Source organism: Pempheris klunzingeri, chromosome 23, assembly GCF_042242105.1.
Source record: "Pempheris klunzingeri isolate RE-2024b chromosome 23, fPemKlu1.hap1, whole genome shotgun sequence".
Lineage (NCBI taxonomy): Eukaryota > Metazoa > Chordata > Actinopteri > Acropomatiformes > Pempheridae > Pempheris > Pempheris klunzingeri.
This window is the reverse complement of record NC_092034.1, coordinates 14,156,936-14,174,057: the sequence shown is the minus strand read 5'-3', so window position 1 is coordinate 14,174,057 and position 17,122 is coordinate 14,156,936. Positions and strand designations below refer to the sequence as shown.

The 17,122-nt window shown below is 44.9% G+C and overlaps 1 protein-coding gene across 2 annotated transcripts in view; it reads right to left on the bottom strand.

Annotated features, from left to right (window-relative positions):
* Positions 1–17,122, bottom strand: part of dock11 (dedicator of cytokinesis 11) — a 51,871-nt gene that overhangs the window by 21,205 nt on the left and 13,544 nt on the right. For both annotated transcript variants that reach the window (XM_070855308.1, XM_070855310.1), the window contains exons 9-31: positions 17,024–17,103; positions 15,894–15,977; positions 15,530–15,670; positions 14,053–14,334; positions 11,053–11,175; positions 10,822–10,904; positions 10,038–10,160; positions 9,714–9,790; positions 8,891–9,075; positions 8,671–8,736; positions 5,872–5,964; positions 4,497–4,620; positions 4,121–4,233; positions 3,942–4,025; positions 3,731–3,820; positions 3,457–3,578; positions 3,305–3,374; positions 3,067–3,189; positions 2,709–2,780; positions 2,052–2,198; positions 1,802–1,885; positions 1,353–1,464; positions 926–964 (exon numbers count right to left, since the gene is read on the bottom strand). In XM_070855308.1, the coding sequence (XP_070711409.1) occupies positions 926–964; positions 1,353–1,464; positions 1,802–1,885; positions 2,052–2,198; positions 2,709–2,780; positions 3,067–3,189; positions 3,305–3,374; positions 3,457–3,578; positions 3,731–3,820; positions 3,942–4,025; positions 4,121–4,233; positions 4,497–4,620; positions 5,872–5,964; positions 8,671–8,736; positions 8,891–9,075; positions 9,714–9,790; positions 10,038–10,160; positions 10,822–10,904; positions 11,053–11,175; positions 14,053–14,334; positions 15,530–15,670; positions 15,894–15,977; positions 17,024–17,103 (2,517 nt within the window). The remainder of the gene's footprint in view (positions 1–925; positions 965–1,352; positions 1,465–1,801; positions 1,886–2,051; positions 2,199–2,708; positions 2,781–3,066; positions 3,190–3,304; positions 3,375–3,456; positions 3,579–3,730; positions 3,821–3,941; positions 4,026–4,120; positions 4,234–4,496; positions 4,621–5,871; positions 5,965–8,670; positions 8,737–8,890; positions 9,076–9,713; positions 9,791–10,037; positions 10,161–10,821; positions 10,905–11,052; positions 11,176–14,052; positions 14,335–15,529; positions 15,671–15,893; positions 15,978–17,023; positions 17,104–17,122) is intronic.

Genomic DNA, 17,122 nt, shown 5'->3' with positions numbered 1-17,122 from the left:
AAGTGACTAGGAGAAACACTAAAGTCTGATAGCCAGTCTTCTGAAATGTGTTTTCTTACACAGAATATCAAATAAGACATGATTAAGGGCCAATCCCTGCTGGTCTCATATATATAGTTCACTATATATACATTTTACTCAGTATTTGTAATATGATCAGGATTGTTCAGTAAATTGTAATATAATGCAGAAGCAAACTGTGACATTCAATCATACAAAGTGCAACACTGCAAACCAATATGCAACACAATCTCAACACGTAACACATTCATTCAAACATGAATGTTTCCACACCACACAGAAAAGGGACGAATCAAGACAATCCATTTCTCATTGGTTACATTGGGAATTGTATAACATTGGACATTTTCATTCTGCATATACAGAAAAGAGCTATGAATCAACGGGACTAAGAGAGAAATGCTACTAGAAATGAGAAGTTGTCTGCTTCAACAGAAACAATGGCGTACAGCTTAACAATAGCGCCTTGTTAATAATAAATCAGGCAGTGCGGCCTGGCAACAGAGTTATCATCTGTGATCAGCCTCTCTAAATTCAGAGACAGACAAGGCAGAGAGAGAGACAGACACAAAGAGCAAGAGAGAGAAACGCGGCGTCGTGAAAGATGTTTCCCTCTAGTGTTTACAACTACCAAGTCAATAAAGCATCAAGAAAACAGGGTCAGTCGATTTCCACGGCAGCCAAGCTCCTCTCCTCTACAACACACAGGCTCAGGCACATGAGGGCGTTGGCCTTGCATTAGCATTGTGCTGAGTGAGTGGGAGTGAGTGGGAGTGGATGAGTGCCCCCGTGAGAGAGAAAGGCGAGCTGACAGGATGGCAGGTTAGTGCAGGTCAGGACAGGGAGGTGCAGGTTGTTGGCGTACGGCGTTCATGTACAGTATGGTGCGGTGGGCATCACCTACCTACAGTGCCAAAAAGCTCCGTCGCATACGTAATAAAATCTGACCACAAGCAAAACACAAAAAACAGAGAGGGGGAGGGGTGTGGGTAAAAAATAAAGGATTTGGGGGTAAAACTGTAAACAATCCATGCAGCATTTTCACAGCACACAGTTGTTTGCTTTCCACTTGTGGTTGTACAAAACATGTAGCGAGTGTTGGATAAACTTGTTAGGCAGGTATACGATAGGCAGGCGTGACTCGCCGTCTGCTTAATTATAGCCCTGTGTATGCCAAACAATCAGACAGGTTATCAGAGGGATCAGTGGGGTGGATGCAGGTCAGATCGAGGTCAGTGAGGGGTTGGGGTCATGTGAGAGCTAGTCAGTGGTTACACGTGTGCTAGGAAGCATAATGCAGTCGATGGAAGGCGGACATATCCGACTCTCACCTTGAACCCTCTGCAGCTTGGTGCGCCCAAACGCCATGGGCAGGTTAAGAGGGATGAAGTGTTCGTGGTTGCACGCAGTCATCAGGAAATCAAATTTCATTTCAGTCAGCACCTGTGGAAAACATGCCCCACATGTACATTATGCAAATTTATGTCAACTGCCTCTGCGCTTAAATATAGTTCTCCTTGTTGGTCAGATATCTTCCTCAACACAGCTGACAGACCTTCTCAAACAAAGCCTGCTCGCAGTCTGTGTTGGTTTAATTTGTTAGTCAAATGCGCTGCAGATACAGATAGAGAGAACAAAGTTTGGCTAACAGTGTTTTTAGTTTACTATGGTCCTCTATTCTTCTTCTTGTTCCCCGGCACTTTTCATCTTAACAAATGACACCTTCAGTAGAACGCCTGGCTGTCTTAGTGATGCTGGCCCACGCAGTCAGAGCATGTACCTTTGGATCTTTGAGACCGAAATGACACATGTAGTGGTTGACCAGGCCGAAGGCAAAGCCCCTGTTCATGAAGGTGAGGCACCTCTGAGGAGAGAGAGAGAGAGAGAGAGAGCGTGGTTAGCACACGTGCTGCGGAGGTATATAGAACAAGAGTGATCCCATGCAAAACAAACCCATTTCTGAAGCTGAAAAACCACCGTGAGTACTTTAATTTAGGTTGTTCTCATGTTTGCGCGTGTGTCGTTCAGACCTTGATGAAACTGGCCAGGCTCAGGTTGATGCAGCGAGCCTCCTCAAGGATTTCCATGTGGCGGATGGTGATGTGCGGCATGATGGACAACACCAGAGACTGGAGCGCCTGGTGGAAGCTGTCTGGGAAGCGCTGGGCCCGCGGCATCTAAAGACACAGTCAGGACAAATATTTAACGCTGGTGGCTTGGATTGAGGGCATTGAAATGTTTCAATGTAAATCATGAACGTTATGGAGACAAATGACCAGTATATTGCTAAACTTTGAGGTATACATTTTCTCTAAACAGATCGTAGTGTTACTTTCTCATACAGGTACAGCCACTACTTTGTTCGCTGCTGCATGTCTGGCAGTGCTGGTTAAAACCGAGATGAAACGCAGACCTGTGGCATCAGAATGTGGAATATACACACACAGCTTGGTGATTCACTACGAGCCGGCAGTTCTTTCTTTGAGTGCGTGTGAGGTTCTGTTTGAATGCGCTGATGTGTTTTGGTACGAGTGATATTAATTTGCTTGTGAGATTCACATCCGAATATAGACATTTAACCTTTGGGTAGTGTCGTGAGCAACGTCTCACTTTGTCGAACACATAGATGTGATGACAAGCTGCTCAATCTTAATGGTGCAAAGGAAGAAGAACCGCTTAATACCAACCTTCATGCGGTTGCCCTCTTGCAGGTACTGGGCCATGGATTTGGCCATTGTTTCAAAGAAGAACCAGGAGTACTACAGAGGGGACGACAGAGGACTGGAGTTAGACTACTGTGAGTGTTTAGCAATCCTTCCTGAGAAAGAGCAACAATGGGGATAACGAGGAAAAATGCCATCCTAAATGTCACTGAGATAACATGAAAAGCAAGAAATATAGGAGCTACATGCTTAAGCATGTCTTCTCTGCAATAGAGAGGTACTTTTGGCTTTGAGCCATTTTAAGGCAAGTTTACCACCTGCTGTACAGTCCTGGTACTGCAGCTGGACTGGAGCAGGAGCTGACAGACAGAAGACCACACACCTTGAGAAGTTTATTGCTGGTGTTGAAATCAGCAGTTTGCTTGAGGGTAGCTGTAACAGCGGTGGCCAGCACCTCGTGCGTGGTCGCTGAGTTTGACGCTGGGTTGTTGGTCACAAACACATACTGAGGAGAGAAAAAAAACAAATCGACGTGGATGCGCTTTTGCACAGGAACGAGGGGGGTCTGGGAATATTTTGATTTCATGAGCAGCGTAGCAGTGTTTGTGTGGGTAGGCTACCTTAACGAAGGAGCGCAGGTAGTGTTCCAGGCCTTCCTCGTGACATCTGGAGACTATATGTATGATCACACTGGGGGGGACAGCACAGCAGTGTTATCCTGGAAGCAGTTTTATCAGTATTAAATAGTACAAACTGCAGCTGCTGTACTGACCGCAGAGAGTTGACAGCAATATCATGGGCTTCTTTGGTTGCTGCTGTGAGCACCTCAAACAGCTGCATCAGCACAGTTGGTAGGAAGTTGATGATTACATGCGTCTCCATGGCATGCAGGCACTATAGGGAGAGGGAAGTGAGTGGAAATACAGGAAAGTCACGAAAAGCATGTTATGATTGGATTCTAATGAACAACGATTTACAGAAGATGCTCATCCTGATAGTCGGGGTCTGCTGCAAAAAGGACTGTGCCCTGCGTCACAGTATCTCACCTTCAGGTATTTGATAAGTTCTGCTTGGTTGCCCTCTGATGTCGTCCTCATCAGCTGGCAGTGCTGGAAGAATTTGTGTAGATGCAGGTCCTGTGGAGGAAACAGGACAATATGATTGTCTGCCACACGCACTCTCTTTATACCAGCTACACCAACAGACTGTCCATGTGTGTGGGTGCTTAAAGAACAATGGGAGAATAAAGTGTTGTACCTGAGCATATATTGTAGACGCTACATGGGTCCTCACTTTGAACAGTGTCTTGGCATTTTCCACCCACTTTATATCTGGTTGGGACTGTTAAAGTGCAAAGACAATATCTTGATTTGAGTGAGAAAGTGGACACTGTAATGCTCCTCACTGAGCCTTAGTTTCTGGTAATAGGACTGTACCTTCCTGGTGTCCTGACACAGGTATCCAGGAGGCAAGGTGGCTGCTACAGGCAGCTGGACCTCTACTGACTGCATCCTCCCGTCTTTTAGCAAAGGCATCCAGGAATAACCCACTGGGACACATGGCAGTGGCAGGATATATAACATATTAAAGCCAAACATAATAGAATTTAAGTAAATAAGCAAAATACTGAAAGCTCATGAATATACAAAAGTCCATGACAATGGACAATAAATCCTCTCAGACAATGAAAACTGTAGTAGTAATATGGTAATGGTATGGTAATATATGGTTTTCTTTTCTTTTTTTAACATTGTTCCATTCGAAGACACATAAATACAGACACAGACAGCCACAATTTCTCAGCGGACTCACCCAGTGACTCGACTCCCTCTCTCTTCTTGCTGCTGGCCTTGCTGCTGGACTCGCAGCTGATGTGGTAAAAGGTGAAGAGGATGTGGTGTTTCTCATGAACATGGACCGGCAGCTCGATCTTTACCTGTGCACAGTGGAGCAGGTCACTGTTTCGCTCTGATCGCTCTGATACCAATACTGGATCTAATATAGTTGCGATGCAGAGCACAAATTGTAACAATATCAAATGTCCCCAGTGCTGCAGTCAGAGAGAGAATCAATCATCAAAACAATGCTCTGTTCATGCTTTGTTGCTATTTTATTGGCTTAGCTCAGAGGAAAGTGGGTTTTACCTCACCAAACACCTTTTTCACATACAAACATATCATTAGCAGCTATTATGACTTCACTCTACTCTGGAATACAGTGCCTTGATTGTAGTGGTATTAGACACATGGGACACGAGAAACCTAAAAAAAAATATCCCCATCTTATCCACCAGGGGGCAGCAGCAGCAAGGAAATGTATTTTCTCTGCAACTTGCTTGCTGATTTTCTCACAGGAAGTGACACATGCAAAACACATCTTTCACGAATATGAATCTAGTAACCAGCAAATTGCTAAAGAATGCCTTAAATGAATATCATGACTCAAATTTATGACATGAGTGTGAATCATTCAGTAGTTGTGTTGAATTTCCTCCCTTGGGAATGTCATAGACCTTCATACGATTGTGACAGCATTTAAGGCTAAGATTTTCTATTACTACTACCAATAATAATAATAACAATGATAATAATCATTTTATTTTTTAACACTGTTAAGTGTCCTCAAAGACCCCTTAGAAAATAAAAACATAAAAGACAGATGCAAAATATGTTAAAAAGATCATTGAAATTCTCCATGATGATGAAGCTGAGGCATGTGGAGGTAAATCGCGTGCCTGTATGCGTGCGTGTGGGTGGATGTGGGGCCTTTTAAGACTCTAATCCGTTTGATATCGGGGCCATCTGGACCCCTCTGCTCTATCTCTCTAACAGTATCCTGACTGTACCTCTTTCTGCTGAGCTCCTGGCTTCATGTGTGTGTGTAGTGGGGTCTGTGGCTGTGTGACCGGTGTAGTGTGAGATCACAGCTCTACCCTGGGACAGATTTATGGGATTATCTCAGAGCTGGCTGAACAATTTGAGCGCTGAACACAGAAAAGAAAAGAAAAGAAAAGAAAAGAAAATCTAAAGTTCCAGATTGTTTGAGAAAAATAATACATTTCTTATAATAAGTCACCATCAGTGTCAGGGTTTCTTCGTCATAAGTCTGTAAAACTGCACCTGCATGTGGCGTGAAATTTGAGCTGACGCTGTGGGAGAATGAGGTCATGACGAGAAAATCAGCTCACCTCGTCGTAGAACTCTGGGCTCTGGTTGTGGTGCAGGACGGCTGCGTAGGTGCTGCTGGTGAAGAGTGAGTCTCCCGGCTTGCCGTAGATGCACTGAAAGGCAAAGTAAGCAGTCAGTCATCCAGCTCTGGCACTTTGATGTTGAGGCACGGCGGTGAGCAAATGCTCAGAAATGTGTGACTACTGAGAATATTTGGAGAAACGATTGTGCAAGCCCTTCATTTACCTTATTTTAATCAAAGAGACAATGCCCTCCCTACTCTGGTGGAGGTTAATGGGAGAAAACCAACACACACACAGAACTATTACAGCTCTTTGACTCCACATGCGATGACACAAGCTTGGGATATTTCTGCATCCTCAAACTCTGGGAGAGACATTCCGCGGAGAAATTCCGTGGGAAAACTGAACCAGTGTGGCGGGGTCAAGCTCGACCGGGTCAGGATGTTTCTAATGAGGGGCGACAAAGGGGAAGCAGAACATTCAGACCTGTTCTGATGGCTGGTTTGGTACTGTAATTAGGATGCTAACAGCACTGGTCATCTCTAATGAACAGTAATGAGCGGCGCTGGCCAGAGGACGCACACAGTTCTGGAGCCAGCTGATTGAAATTGAGACTGATAGGAGATTGCGGGAGGACAAGAGGAGCCTGGGGGATGGGAGTGGCTGTGAGAGAGAGGACAGGGTTCAGCTCAGTCTGGGAAGAGGCTGGAGGTGGAGGTGGAGGTGGAGGAGGAAGAGCGGTGGTGGGGGATTATACAGATTTCAGCAAAGATCTATTGTTGTAGATCACAAGGTAGCGCAGGACGGCAGGCAGTGCACAGTGTGCGTACTACCACGGAGAAAAAACAACCCATTTAGGGGCCCTTAGAGCAGAAGGAAGTTGGGGGGGGGGTGGCTGATGGGAGTTCTGATTACCTGACTCAGGATGAGGGCAGAGGGTTGGTTGCAGGAGCAGCTTGGATCTTATCCGTCATAGAGCCTGTCCTGTTCATACACGTAAGACACCACACACGACTACAGACCACACTTTTCCTCCTGGCTGCACTGACACAGACAGTAACTTTCCAGGTATTAAAAGTACAACTGCAGGTTAAGCCCGCAAACAAATCAAACCTGAGCTCATCGATTTAGGTTTGGCTAGTTGACGAGCAATTATTAATGACAAAGATAGCAACTCGGAGGCAGCAGAAGTTGATGTATTTTCAATTCACAGCCCATCATTTTTCACGTTCCTGTTCCCCAAAGCTTCCGAAGAATTTCCTCTCGGTCAGGTTTGTGTCTTATGCGAAACCCAGAAGCTCCCTGAGCTCCCGCTGCCTCTGATTAAAATCTCCTGAGAGCTGTGCTGCTGGCCCCTGCTCACTGTTTGCAAACTTTCTGCCTCACTGTGCTCGCCACATTGTTTGAGACCAGACTGTGTGTGCGTGCGTGCGTGCGTGCGTGTGTGTGTGTGTGTGTGTGTGCGCGCGTGTGTGTGTGTGTGAGCGATCCACAGCGTCTCAGATATAATATGCATGGCTGCACGCTGATCTGTCTGGACGGTCTTGATCAGGAGCATCAAGTGTAAATGTTTTGGCTGCCAAAGTCAAAGAATTTCTGCTTACACCCCCTCCCTCTGAAAAATGTGAAAAGAAAAACAATCTGCGGTGCTTTGATGACTGTTTCCACCCACAAATATTTGACATGTGTGGCCAGAGAGACGTAGAGAGGGAGAGAGGAGAGAAAAGGAGTGACCATTCATTATCTTCTCTTGCCAGCTATAATAACCAGCTTCTGTAAGCTTTTCCTTTCTCCCTCTCTGGCCTCTTGGCTGCACTCTGACTTCTACTTAGTGAAAAGCAATAAAAAAGAAAAATTTATCATGCGCGCCGCTTCTGTTATTGATCAACTCTCCCTTCTGACATTCCATTTTTCACGACAGTATTATTGCTTCTGAGACGTTTGCACCGGGCTCCTGCTAATCTGTCGAGAATTTAAGACCGTGCTTGTTTCATTCCCTCATCATAAACTCTCCATCTTTTCCTGTCCTCTGCTTTGTTTCCTTTGATCACTCTGGACTGCATTTTCTGACTCATTTTCTGCTCATAAACTCGTAAACATGTGTCATACCCCTATCTCCTTGGGTGACTGCCTTCCTTTCAGTCTATAAACTTGTTTTTCATACTTTGCATCTCCATTTTAGAAACACCGTGTCATTTTATCATTTCACCATTCTAAGATCTTTGATAAGGTGTAATATTAAAAACTTTTGTAAACAATTTCAGCTTTATTAGTAAATGGTAAATGGTCTGCATTTGTATAGCACCTTTCCAGTCATTTCAATGACTCAAAGCGCTTTTACATCACATCCTCCTTCATCTATCAGTCATACAGGAGGAATCTAAGTTGGAGGATTCTTTTCTTTCATTCACACACTGAAGCTACGTTTGTTGGGGTTCAGTGTCCTGCCTAAGACACATCAGCATGTGGACTTGGAGGAGCTAAAATGAGGACAGCACGGATTGGCAGGTGACAGAACAGCCGGCTTCGTTAGCAATAAGCTAATAGTTTAGATTCTGTGAATGAATCTAAAAAGGCTTGTTCAAAGGCAGCCAGACGTTGGAATTTCCTTGAATGCAGCATAGAGCAATTTAAGTCTTTGTCAGTTTATTTTCACCAAGTTGAAACTGACAGCTGCAAAAAAAAAAACACTGTGGTATCCTTGTCTTATTTTATAATATAAATATAAACCTTCAAGCGACTGACCTGTCGCACAACAGCTTACATGGTGTAATACATACACTTCACACAGCTCACCTTTAAAGAGGTCGAACTTTCGTCATCTGAATCTCTGAACTGGATGCAGACAGCAATGTTTCTGGCCTGACGTGGAGGAAACATCCCATCAGTCAATCAATGCACACAGTAGAGCAAATAATCAGTGAGAGTGACCCTGAGCCACATCAGTGACATGTGCTTCATTCTGCAGACCAATCGCCATCACCACACCAATCAGGCTCCACTCTGAGTCACACACCTTGGTGAAGGTCTTCTGGTTGTCGTACTTGAGCTGCTGGGGGTAGATGTAGAGCTGGTTCTTGTAAGAGGTGAAGGGGTAGTTGTACTTGGCCTCCTCAGGGAGGAACTCCTCGATCTCCACAGACACCCGCTCGCAGCCGTCCTCGAAGGGCTTGACGGGAATGTAAGCGGAAGTCACCGTATCTGGGGCAAAGAATGTACAACTTAGGGATCCAAACCTCCACTGCTGTGTTCCTGTTTCTCGTGCTGTCACACCGTGTCTGTGTATTTTCCTCAACTGATGCTACTGATGCAGGATGCCGTGGTTTATCTTTGCACTAAATCGCCAAAACTGACTTTCATTCACTGTCTGCCTGATGAGAAGCCCTTTCTCTACCACACCACTGTATGTGTTATGAGGGAACCACAGCTTTGGGCTTTGCACTTGTTACTATTGCTTGATCGTAATCTTGGTGATAAGGCGATGAAAGCATATTCTACTTTAGTTCTTGCCATACCACAGTCTAGATAAGGCCAGCAGCAGCTGACTGTGAATGTGGAGCAGCTGTAGGACCACAGGAAGGCAGGTTTCTGTCTGTAATAGCAGGCTCACATAACTATATGGCCCACAAAGCTGTTTATTGCAGGCATTAATAGTCATCTACTGAAAGTATAGTGTTCTCTCTCAATAAAAAGTAAGAATACATGTCAGCCCTCTGAACTTCCTGCTGCTATGTCTGTCATATTTACATCGTGCAGTGGTTGGTGCGTCTTCAAGGCGCTTGACTTCACTGTTACAGAGAGACAAACGTTAGGATAAGGAGTGTTTGGAAATGGCATACTTGAGAAGTCGGGTGGGACACACTCAATGGTGACATTCAGCTGTCCAGGGATGGTCTGAAGTTTGCTCTTCTCTGGTCTGATGAGGAAAAAGAGGTTCAAAATAAGAACAAGGCGCAACAGGATCGTTCATTCAAAAAGTGCTATGTAATTATGGGGAGACCTCCATGAGGTAAACCCTGAGTTAGCATTAAGTTGCACGGTCTCCTGTGCAACACCATTTGAAAAAAACGGGGCCTTAAAAAGGCATAAATGTGCAAGGGCATGAGTGTTTTGAGCTACAGTAACCAAGCACTCGCTGAAATAGAGGAGTGGCGATGACTCACTTCCTGATGTCGGCCAGCAGTTTGATGATGTCATCAGTGGAGATCTTGCTGCTGTCCTGGCGGTAGAGAGGAGAAAACTTCCCATCCATGTCCAGGCTGCCCTGAGCGTCTTTGAACACCTGCCTGGAAACACATTACACGTGGCTGCAGCGTCTTTCTCAGCGAAATACTCACATTTCCAACCCGAGGTTATAGGAGTCTGTGAGGCTGAGGATGCTGACGATAGCGACATAATGATCTGGTCCGATTCCATTTACAGTTACATTTACTGTGATGTGTCTTGCATCTGTACTACACTAGTTGTAAATAAGCCCCGGTTCTGATTCTATTCTATTCTGATTCTAAAAGCAGCTTGCTAGCAGAGCAGCAGCTTCGCTCCTCCGTCTGTGTCGACACAGGATGTGTTCAGACACAGTATTCAGTGGAAGCCAACTGCGTTTTTATGGTGCTCAGGGCCCAACATGCAATCAGGTGTGTCTGTTCCATCAAGGTGAAACATCTCCTGTGTGGACATGCTGCATTTTGTTCTGAATTTAAATGATTTTGATCCAAAATCTGTCATAGACGATTTTCTGCTCGGCTACATTCAATATTTGGAATATATATAAAGGATTTGCGACATGTACACAGTACTTTATGAATAATTAGCTAACTTTTGCTAGCCTTAGCTTCTAAAAATCCAATGCATTTTCTTCTTATGATGATATACGGTATGCATTCATATGAAGTCATTTCGAAGACGAATCCAAACAGATTTACTACAGGGGAATACTTTGACTCTTACTTGGCAGCCCAGGCGAATGGCATCCTGTACTGGCCCAAGCGTTGGCACGTCTGCTTGGCAGCTTTGAGCACCTTCTGAGCAGTCTGCAGAGACACGAGAGGAGACCAACAGTATGAGCACAAAATCAACAGGGAGGAGGCGAGGCAAAGGCAGGGTGCTAGACTGGGAAGCTAACTGCTGCTTTCGTCATGTGTGCGTCTTTGAATGAGGGGAAAAGCAAAGGCAGCGGACCTTGGTGATGTCGGAGGTCTTGATGTAGGGCTCGGCGCAGTGCGTGATGCCGTTCTGTAACACCTTCTCCACGCGGGCCACCAGGAAGATATCTGCGTGGGGGTTGGTCACTGAGAAGATACCCTGGGGGAGATGGAGTGATGAGGCTAATTAGTGCTGCATAGTATACAATGTGGCTGTGGGTGACTCTCCCTACAACCCTCCCTTCTAGGATCTGTCCATTAGGAATATGAACAAGGGAGATGATCACTTGATGGATACACTGATCTAAAGATAAATGCTTCATCCAAACTGCTGGGTGCTCAAATAAATAAGAAATCATCAGCAGTTCATTGCTGAAGAACCCTCTCTGTGGTAAATTCACCCACTGTGCAGGGGAAGTGGCTGCTGTTAGCTGGAACGCTACAGGAAAACCACATGGGGCTCACATCTATTTTTGGTCTGGTGAGATGGCTGTCCTTAAGCTTGTAGTGTCAGTTCACATAAACAATCTCAAGGGGACAGAAATTGCAACCGGACTGCTCATAAGCGCAGGACCCCCTGTGAGGGTCTCAACAAAAAAGTAGACAGGAGCAGCAGGAAGTCATTTTGGGAGCTCGAGTAATGAAAGTGAGCGACGCTGCCATGGCAGCAGTTGCACCTCCTAAGAGGCTAATGTAGCTTTAAATCACGTTAGATGTAGACATCACAAACGGCACATTAATAACAGACATCTTCATCAGACTAGCGCAGTGCCAGTCAGACAGACACACTCCCTGGTTGCACTCCAAGCCATAACCCTGCCCTCCCTCTCCCATCTGCCCTCATTCACTGATCTTCACAGTTATAACAAAACCACACGCAGCTGCTTCTGCTTCCAATCTCTGACATTATGATTTGCTGCTCCCAACCCACTGCCATACATTTTGCACAATGTGGGGTTGAAAAAAAATTCCATTATACATCGCCACAGCTCCTTCTTGCGACCATGAACCACAGCACTGCTGCTGCTGGGAGAATGCGGGAAATGCTGGAAATCCTTAATATTCTCGTTGAGACAAATGTATTCGATTTGTGAATTATGTAATGAACTAGAACAGAGGCTGTGGCCCAAGAGCTGCTGATGCAGTGGAGAGATATAAGAGGTTCTGTCCTTGGACCACACCCAATGCACCTAAATTACACTGTGGTGTGCCCAGCTATAATAGCACACTAATCACAGAGGTAGAGCCTGCTCTGTTTGGATGCATGTGTTTGTGTGTGTGTCTGCTGGTGTAGAACTTTTGCAGATGTCAGTTGGCAAAACGTAACATTAAGTCCATAAATTAGACATACGGCAACTCGCAAAGGTTGTTTTATTTTATGTCCGCGGCTTTCGAACTGTGTACACCAGTCTGGCCTGCTACTGGTTGCTACGTTGTCTATCAGAAGTACTTTCTATGCTCTGACAACAATCAGTTCTTCTTTTCACCTTTGAGTTGTCTCTGTTCTCAGTCTGTTGCTGTGATCATGTCTCTAGTCATGGAAATGGAGAGTGACTATCTGAGGACGTTTTATAACCTAACTGCTGCTAATTTACAGCAGGCACTGCTCTTGCAGAGTGACTTAATCACATAAATGGGCCAAGCAGCCAGAGGCGAGGACTGTGTGTGTGTGTGTGTGTGTGTGTGTGTGTGTGTGTGTGCGCTGATCTCATAGCACCTGCAGGAGTTTGCCTGAGCCAACAGTAACACTCACACGTGGGCATTATTCTTTCCTAAACTCATTCTCGACTTGAAATGCAGCAAAGAGCAGTGGCAGGACATAAAGCTGACATCACCGCGCTCTGAGCTTGATATCAGAGAACTGGCAAGGCAGAGGGAATCTGAAATCACTTGCAAATGTTAGCTGAATGAGCTAAACTGAGTTTCACATGGAGGCTTTCAAAGTATTTAGAGGCTGGACGTGGACCAGGCATTGTCTTGAGTCACACTAACCATCTGGAAGTGCTACAATGGCATGAAGAGCCCAGGACTTTGATTAAAAGAGAGGAAACAATATGAAAAGCACTTTTATGATGTATTTGGGCAGTCATCACAGACTGCTCTGACATAAGAGGAGAGCAGGGAGCTGGTTCATACATACATGGCAGTTCGTCACTCAGCTGTTTGAGGACATTTTGAAAGCACAAGACGGAAACCACAACCTGACCAGGCTTGGAAAGCATAAAGTGTTCCACTAGAGATGGTTGATGATTTTAAATCCCCCCTGTGTTCCTTGTAGTTATTAACTGACCACATTCACTTGTAGTTTACCTGCGTTACTCGATGTATTTCTGCCTTTATTTGCTCCGTTTCAGAACACCCAGGAACTGAAAGGTCTTCTGAGGACGCATCAGACGGGGAGGACTTCCTGTAAAAATAACTCTTTGCACTACGTAGAGGTTCTTTCCTGTGTTTCAAGTACTCAATTTATGTGCGTCGCTGGATGTGTACAGGGTTTAAAGATTAATGCCTTTACACTGTTGGCTCTTTTTATTTTCTTTAAACTTGTTTTTTTAAGTGTGTTCAGCTGCGCAGCCTGAACCAATGATGAGAAAGAACCCTAAACGCTGAGATTAATAGCGACAGAGACAAAGCTATTGGCATCCGACTCCCAGCAGTTCCCACATCAGCAAAACCTCCCACCCGACAGGATGACAGGGTGGCCAAAACTCTGTCTAACAAGCAAGCTACAGCAGCAGAACCCATGTGACCTTTGTTTGTAATGAATGGCATCAGCTGAAACAAACTGATCGTAGAAATACAACACAGCAAACTTCTCTGGTAGAAAACTCCAATAAAGACATTTAAATCATCCACCTTATACCCATCTCTTGGTATGTTTAAGTACTTGGTTCCTTTTAAAACATTGTTAAATAAGTAAACTTTAAAATCTTATTGTGTTATTCACACCTGGATGTGTATGAAGGGCACAACAATGCCTGGTTGTTCATTATCAGTGAGTCACAAACAGCCGCCTGAAAAACAGTCAAGTTTCTACCTGTGTGGGGAAGCGCAGCAGAGCCTCCGACACCCGCTGAACAACAGGCAGGCCGTTCCCTTTCCCAGAGTCTCCGTTGACCATGGCTCCACCTCCCCCTCCTCCCTCCCGGAGTCCTCCCCCTCCTCCACCCTCTGAGTCCGACGAAGGAGAGAGCTGGCCCGAGGCGTCGGTCAGCATCTCCTTGACGCTGGGCGGGTTGAGGTCGACGTGGAAGTCGGCCGAGATTTTACAGCTCTTGGAGACGTCAAAGAGAGCGAGGCTGATGAAGAATGGTTCCACCTGGGGTGCAGCACAGAGGTTAAGGTCCTTTCACGCTTGAATACATCAGCCAAGGTTCATACTATTGTATCATGCGTTGACTCTGTGATGTGACACTTAAACAGTGTCACATTTTGGTTAAATGCACGGCTGAGAAAGAGGTTAAACTCGACTTAGACTTAGAACAGTGCCAAGTGTTTGGATGCATTTCGGTATTTCCTACCTCCTACATCACACCTCACCAGTTTTATCAAGTCAAGATATTCAATCTACAACAATTAAAACTTTTCAAAACAAATTTTTCCATTTTTAGAAGCAATTGTTTAACAGTAAGTGAGCTCAAATATGTAAGAATAAATATTGTATTATTACTATAATAAAAATATATTGGGACAGAATCCCAAAACAAATATAAAATAGAATATAATCCCTACTCTGAAAGCAAATGTGGCTCTAAAGTACGGCTCACACATTTTTTATGATTGTGCTCTTATGCCGCGGCGGACGATTCCTGCATGATGAACAAACCTCTCTTTGCTCAATCCAATAAACATTAAATGTATCAGAGATTGTGGAGGGAAATGGGGGGGGGGCTCTAATGCACCAGCAAGCAGGAGGGCGAGGTCTAACTCAATGTTTTATGACTGCAGCGATCCACTCTGACAGAGGCCGTGCTCACACGTGCTCCGAGCTGCTGCGTCATGCTACCAGAAACACGTCACTGACAACACAGCGAGGACGTTTCAATATTCATCAGACTTAATGTTGATCCGCTTCTTTATCCGAGGTGTCTCTGGCTTAGATTAAAACAAACAATAAAACAATAAAATTAAAACAATGCTGTGTGTGAAATTGATTGACACTTAGTGATTTTATCGCGAACTAAATGAGGAGGTATTACAACAATATCTAGTTGCGTTGTCCTCTTGTGGCCTGGTTACTTTCATTGCTTCCAGACAGCCCAACATGAATTATGGAGGTATATTATCTGGGGCAGCACTGCAGAGGGCGGAGATGGTGGAAGTTGTTTTTTTTTTACTGGTAACCTGGTTTAACTTGTTTTATTGTACTTTATATAGTATAAGATCTTTGGTCATGTATTTGGCTGTAAAGGGTTTTGTCATTAGTGACAATACATGGTGAAGTCTATAAAGTGCTTCAAGTGGCAGACTTATATAAGCAGAACATAAAATATGGAGGTATGTTGACGACGTACGTTTGTGAGGACGCCGTCGCCCTTCTCACTGACGCAGCCCTGGAGACTGAAGGTGAGGTCGTGGCAGCTGACCACGATGCGACGGCCAAAGCGCTCTTCAAATGGCTTCACGTCTGGTTCGATGCCTGAGAAGTCCAGCCTCTGGGTATCGGATGGGGGGGGGGGGGGGGTCAGGAGTTAAAACAACGCGAGGAGAGGAGAGGAGAGGAGCGAGGATGAGCGAGGAGTTACACACAGGGAAAGAAAAATGGGAGGACAAAGGAAGAAGGAAACAGTGCAAATGGAAGGAGATCAAATAGTCTGAATCAATAGTGAAATAAATAAATCATAGGACGACCACGTGTTAAAGAAGCACCTTACATACCTGCGTCTCAGGATCCAGAGAGAAAAGCTTTTGTCTGCCTTCATTCCTGTTGATCTTATTGAGCTGGTCTGTCTCCCTGGCATACTACACACACACACACACACACACACACACACACACACACACACACACACACACACACACACACACACACACACACACACACACACACACACACAGTGGAAGAAATGTAATGAGACTAAGATGTATTTGGTATTGGACCCTTTAGTTTAAATTATATTATTAGGCTGATATTTGTTTCTTTATAGAACACATTTTAAGGTCTATTGTAGAAATATAGGGCCATGTAGTTGCACAACATTATCTGGTTATTTTCCTCCATTAAAAAAAGATATTTACCTGTGAAAGGTTGTGTATTTTCACAGAAATAGGACAATACAAGCTGGTGTCAAAACAAAAGTACTATCTCACACAATGATGAGCCCACACAGTCTGTCGACTCAGTTGCCTCTCAGTGTTTTTTTACAAGTCCAGACACAAAGTAAGAGAGAGGAGGAGAGACAGACAGAAGGAGAAGAAGAAGAAGGGCGTCTAATGGAGACAAACAAATCAAACCCTCAGGTCACGGTAAGAGCCCTAATCCAGCTCCTCCTCTCCGCCCAGTGTTTCTGCTCTCGCTGTGACCAGCCTGCAGACAAACTCAAGTGATCTTTTGCGTGGGGAGGGAAAAGCTGCGCCGGAGTCGCCCAGAGCAAACAGAGTGAACCAGCAGCACAGAGCACAGGGGGCTTTGTAGTCTGTGTGTAGCTCTGGGTTTACAGACACATTAAAGCTGCACGGCCTCTGTGGAACTAACACTGCTGTTCTCAAACACACAGAGAGTCCAACAAAAGAGCTGCTTTCCTAAAGCTCCTCCGTTATGTAGCCATTTCTAAACTGCACGTTGGAAATGTGCTCTTGTGCAAAAGCTCAGACTCATTTTTGAGGTGAAATGTGCTTTGCTGTCATTATGTTCTTCTGTTATATGGGGATGAAAAGAAGGGAAGATAGACCACGATCATGGCAAACACACAAATTTATACATTTGAAATATGAAATCTCATCTACGTCTCGCTAACTCCGTCAGTCCATCGAAATGAATCAATTAACAATCCATCCATGCTTCATACCTTCATAAGTTCAGGGTGTAAGCTCCTCCCCAGGCTCTCCAACAGGCTCTCACCTTTACCTTGGCTGGTAGTGTCGTCATCTGGTTGAAAGGGATGAGG